This window comes from Labrus mixtus, chromosome 15, assembly GCF_963584025.1.
Source record: "Labrus mixtus chromosome 15, fLabMix1.1, whole genome shotgun sequence".
NCBI classification, from domain to species: domain Eukaryota; kingdom Metazoa; phylum Chordata; class Actinopteri; order Labriformes; family Labridae; genus Labrus; species Labrus mixtus.
In genome coordinates, this window is record NC_083626.1 from 15,215,024 (window position 1) to 15,221,119 (window position 6,096).

The 6,096-nt window shown below is 40.7% G+C and overlaps 1 protein-coding gene across 1 annotated transcript; it reads left to right on the forward strand.

Moving 5' to 3' along the window:
- The first annotated feature begins 694 nt into the window (after positions 1–694).
- hoxc9a (homeobox C9a) lies at positions 695–4,824 on the forward strand. Its single transcript, XM_061058755.1, has 2 exons — positions 695–3,037; positions 4,044–4,824. The coding sequence occupies exons 1-2, from the start codon at positions 2,494–2,496 to the stop codon at positions 4,286–4,288; spliced, it is 789 nt and encodes a 262-aa protein (XP_060914738.1). The 5' UTR covers positions 695–2,493; the 3' UTR covers positions 4,289–4,824.
- Positions 4,825–6,096: the final 1,272 nt, after the last annotated feature.

Sequence of the window (6,096 nt, forward strand, 5' to 3'; positions counted from 1 at the left end):
TCATTTTTTCTTTTAAATAAAAACTTTTATTTGATGCACACAGCCGTAGACACACGTTCCGTGCACATGCACTCTAAATAACACGTATATAGCCTATACATGCAAACACTGGTGTACACGCGCACACCCAAAACATTAACGATTATTCACTGGATAACTGTTGACAGAGATAGACGCCACATCATGTATTTATATGGCCATATGTTATGGTAATAAAGTCTCACTGAGCACTTTTTCATTCACTTTTAATGGCAGCAGTAGAATAAACGGGCTCAGACCTTCAGCCTGCACAAAAAACACACACATTTAAATACATCACATGTAAGATTTACTAAATTGTGTAGGCCTATATGGCTGTAATTCTTTAAACATGAGGGGGAATATTTGACTCACCAAACACTGGCGCGTTCACCAGCACACACACACACACACACACACACACACACACACACACCGTTTGGTATTATCCGGTTAAGGTCTGGCGTCTGGCCTTTTAAATTTCATGGTTGAATCTGAACTCAGCAGCCATGACAAACATCGCACTTTCTATATGCTTAGCTGTTACTGTGTGAAATAACATGTTATGGACCTCATGTTATGATTTGCAATTTGCATGTGTAAGAATTCGTTTTAAACAAAGTTGAATATTATTCTAATTAGTGACGTCATTGGATCCTTGGCACTTGGATACCATTTGAGACTTCATTTTCACACGTCTAATAAGCGTAATAGCCACTTACCATTAATATTCTTTTGTTATGAAGTTCTTCGTCTTGTTTAAACTTGTATTCCACATTTGGGATTTAAGGGTACACCGTGCATAACTACTGTTATGTCACTTTTGCACATAAAGATTGCAAAAACGTATAACACATTTCATGTTTTACTCCCTCGTCTGTAGGTTTGGAGAAAACAAATGACTTCTCAGTTTTTCAAAATCACTGGTCCAAAGTAAAGGAAAAACGATTTTAAAAAAAAATGTCATTATAAGTTCAATTAGGCACATCAACGCATGCAACACACGTAAAAAAAAAAAAAAAAAAGGCTGCAATTCACTAATCGCGAGAAATGGCTTGATTCGTGATTATGCATGTAAGAGTTAAGTGCATCACAATTACACACGCAGCATCACTATTTCTAGATATGTGCAAAGATCGCCTTGCAACAAAGCCACCAACTCACTGTGATTAAATGCAGGATTTCTACATCAGCTATGTTGTCATTCTTTTCTGCACTTGTGCATCAAACGTTCAATTATGCATGTACCAATTAGTCTAATACATGTTCCCTGTGACACTGCTGACTTCACTGGTTACTCTTTCTTCATCGTATATTAGTAGTGTTATTTTCTGCAGCCCTTTTGAAGAACTCAGTGCTATTTCACAGCCTCCTCTCTGACAAGCGACACCATTATATAACAGGGTAAAACTTCTGCAATCAGATCCAACAGTAACATGATCCCTGTTATGAAAGCTTTCATGTATTTAGCCCTTTAACGAACCTTTTTACCTCCTCTGCTTGTAGTCTCCTCTCTCCTGTCCTCGGCCTCCCTCTCTCTCTCTCTCTCTGTGACAGGAATTGTTTCTCGTACATTCACCGCTGGTGGTTTTATGTTGAGCGAGGAACTCGGATGCAGCCTTATTAACGACACGTTTATGAACAATCAAATGGTCCTCGTTAAAATTTATTGATGGGCATAAAAACATGAACGGTCACTAGCCGAATATAGCCCGCTGTAGTGGGCTGCTTGTCAAGAATTTGAATCCCCTCCTCTCCTATCTCCGCAGATCCCATTTAGGAAATATTTGCTCTGTTGCGCGCTCGTTAAAACGGTGCAAACTTTATTGTTGATGCATCCCGTATTTTGAACCTCCCTTCTCCTGTCTTCTCTTCATGCAGCTACTGCGAAGGTTTTTTTTTGAGTGTTGTTTAGAAATAAAAAGCATTACACAGGAAGTTCTAAAACCTTCACTTTATCAGCTCTGTAGCTGGTTTGATAAAGATAAGAAGCTTCAATGATCCAATAAACACTTGAATGCTGTAACACTATCCACAGCAATAACTGGGCTACGGTAGGTTTTGCCAGACAGAGATTAATGACACCATCAAATAGTTCCTCTCTCGGTTTAAGACGTAATGCGCACAGGGCTGCACTGCGCCGACACGGATATACTATCTCCAATCCAAATAAATATTTTCTCTTTAAGTAAGCATGTTGTTGACGTTACCTCTAGAATGTCCATGAAAAAAGCAAAGGGGTACTTTCTTTAATCCCTTTTATGTGCAACGGTATCCCAGGATAAGCGGCGCATTGATCCACTGTACAATTTTTGTGGGGGTAAATAGAATCACGTGTCAGCGAGGCAGCCAATAGCAGGCGAGGAAGCGTTGAGAAATAATTACCTGCCTTGATTGTTCTATGGCTAGATAAAAAGTACACATACACTCCATATAATAATCGGATGCATGTAAAAGAGTCGGGGTAGCTTCGAAATGTCGACCACGGGTCCCATAACTAATTATTATGTGGACTCCTTGATCAACCATGAAAACGAGGATGTCCTTGCTGCAACTCGCTTCTCGGCTCCCGGTTCGCACCCAGCCGGCCCTCGTCCTCCGTCTCTAGTACCGGAGTGCGCCGACTACCCTTCCTGCAGCTTCGCACCCAAGCCTCCCGTCTTCTCCACCTCCTGGGCCCCCGTCCACTCCCAGTCCTCAGTGGTTTACCATCCATACAGTCACCAACCTCACTTAGCCACAGACTCGAGGTATATGCGCTCATGGCTGGAGCCGATATCAGGCGCGGTGCCTTTCCATGGCTACCCGGGGAGCAGCAGGCACTATGGGCTCAAGCCCGACGCCTTCCAGGAGCACAGAGCTGGAGAATGTCTGAGCTCCAGCGGACGGACCTACACGGATTATCTGTACTGCTCCTCCACTGACATGCGGGACAGGACGCCGCAGAATGTCCCCTCTCCCGAGTCGGAGATTCTGGCTTCAGAGAAACATAAAGACGAGAAGCCGGAGCTAGATCCGAGTAAGTTCAAGCTCCTTTTACAACCGGGTGGGAGTTTTGGTTTGGGATTGTGTAAAACCTGTTTAGAGGCATTTTAACGTCCTGCTTATAGAGTGTAATTATATACAGTTTACCCCCGTTCTTTTCATCTTAGATCCGGATAGCCTCTGCTATGGGGGAAAGCTGTAGGAACTATAAAAGACAATCGCTACCAGGCTAATATTGGGGCTATAAAAGCAGACAGGGTTATAAACCTGGACTCAAACCTACAGGAGGACGTTGAATTTGGACGCATGTGCTATGATGTTAAAAACATGCATTGATTTTCTCTTTAACTATCAAAATATGCATACATATCCACCTCTGAATGCGTCATGATGCATTTTTACAACCATGTTTCACCTTGTGCTTTTTACGGCACATGAGGCTCATGTAAGCCACCTTATCTCCTGTTTCCCGTCTCAGGCCCGCTCCTTAAGAAAAGACACATTTTCCCTCATTTGATCCCCAGTTATGAGACACATGATTTAGCCGTGCCATAATGAGTGTGCATATAGCTCCAGATTATAATTTCCCTTCCTCCCTGGTTCCAAAACAAATTCACATGACTCTAGCAGCCAACTTGAGGAATGTAGGGACATACTCGAGGACTTTCACCACGGACCTGTAAAGGCTTGAACCACGGGCCATTTTATGGGCCAATAAAGTGAATAAGCGCATTGAGTATTTTACGACGGTGTTACTCACAAGTTAAGGGGACAAGGAAGCAAATCAGTGTAGTGTTGGATAGTATGTGGCTGAGAAGCATTCATCTAAATGTTTTAGTTTAATGGTAAAACTCAAACGTGTGTGTGATTTGATATTGTTTTTTAAATATCAACATTGATGTGAACCCACATGCATATTTTTTAAATTCTAAACTATTTCATTGCAGTCATTTGTATTTGCTTTAACTTTATGTTTCAGATTAGTTTACAAATACATAGTCGTTGTTTTTTTTTAAAATTAAGATCTTTTCTTTTTGCAGATAACCCAGTGGCAAATTGGATACACGCCCGCTCCACGAGGAAGAAGCGATGTCCTTACACAAAGTACCAGACTCTGGAACTGGAAAAGGAGTTTTTGTTTAATATGTACCTAACGAGAGACCGCCGTTTCGAGGTCGCGAGGGTCCTGAATCTGACGGAGAGGCAGGTCAAAATCTGGTTTCAAAACCGACGAATGAAGATGAAGAAAATGAACAAAGAAAAGAGCGACAGCAAAGAACAATAATGTGAACTGCAGCAGTGAGAAAACAACACTAATAACCACTAGTCACATGGACAGCACAGATGTACCAAAACACTCCTCGTCTTCATATTTATCACTTTGTTGGATTTTTGTATTAATCTTCTAATTCTGAGACTGTTTGATGCTGATTTTGTTATTTTCCAGTGCACATGTATGTGTTAAAGACAGAAAAAAACACTTCTATTGAGATAATAACATTCTACGTTCACATGTTTTTTTGTAAGAGAAATTATACAAGTTGCAGTTTGGACACGTTGAAACTGTCTAAGAGAATACTTGAATTCTTTTGAATTTCACAAACCCATAATTTATGATGTGAATGTTTTCTTTCATGTTTAATTTCCTTTGTACGTTGCCATGCAGGTGTAGTATTTTGTACAGAAACAGAACATCTGCGCTCGGACTCGTCTGTCTTGTATTTTTTGTGATAGTCGTTGCTGTATTTGTGCATTTCTTCATTTTTGATTGTAGCGAGTTGAACTATAGACTGTAGATATAAATACAAACATAATCACTAAGTACTTGTATCCTGTATTCATTGTATCTCTCGTGTTCGAATTCAATTAATGAGTTCAAGCTGCGCAGGGCCAAACAAACACAAGCGAAGTCAGTATCAGCCAAACTATGTCCTAGATTTCAAAACCGCAGGAATATGGAGTTTCCAAATCAATACAAGCTACGTGTTGCAAACAGATGGATGTATTTAATTATTAAGATTAAGTAGGAAGTATTCCCCCTCATTATATGTTTTGGCCGACATGCATTCCTCCAAGTACAGCTAAGGCCTAAATGAGCTGCAGTCAATGGCGAGGTTAAAAACTTTACGTTGACAGCGTAGTTAAGGATTTAGCAAGACAACATTGTTTTAAAATGATCTGCATTTAGTTAGATCGGTTCTTTATTAGTCATATTAAAGTGTGAGCTACGTGCAATTACAGCAGTGCATTTGTTTAAGGGTACAAGTGTGTCAACATGAAATAAACACACGTAATGGTTCTAATATAGGGTACAACGTGAATGTCTCAATTATCAATGGGAAATCCTTTTACGCTTAATAATGATCTCTCGTTTCATTTATACAAACTATCCCATGGGTGATGGCAGTATAGTTGAAATTAAATTTAAAAAACAAAAGCGAATAATGCGTGCTGATGCATGTGCCATATTTATGGCCTACTCTGTGTCCTATATGTTGAATAGACCTAAAACATCTTTGTGCGGATATCAAAGATTAAAGATCGTGTTCGTTTAGGAATAATAACCACGGCTAATTAGTATTTTTTTCTAAATTAATTACATTCTTAATAAACGTGGATTGTTAATTTTATAGCCGTCATTCACCAGGCCCAAAGGCGATCAGAAAAATGTGCGACTTAATTTGAGTTTAAAGTGAGAGACAATTTCCCAAGTCTCACATTTGTTTCCTGGGATCGGCCTAAATTGCCTTTTTGTGGTGGCAAACAATACGGACAGGATGCTGTAATTTCAAAGCCCAATCCAGAGCATTTCCGCTCTGCTCGGACAAAAATGCCAGTTTTACAGCCCCTGTTGGAGCTCGGCTGTTTGTCTCAAATGCAGACCAACAAAGCAAACTCGACTCACTGGCTAGACGTCTGGGCTAAATTACTTTATGGTTTTAATGGACGCTGCTGCTGGACGCGTTCAAAGGAGAGTCATGCGCACCGGTGAGGGGGCTGTTGCCTGATGGGCCAGCCGCAGCCCCCTGCACTTCATCACAAGAGTAAGCTATTAGCCTACAGTTAGATGGAAAAGGTCAATAGTTATTGTGC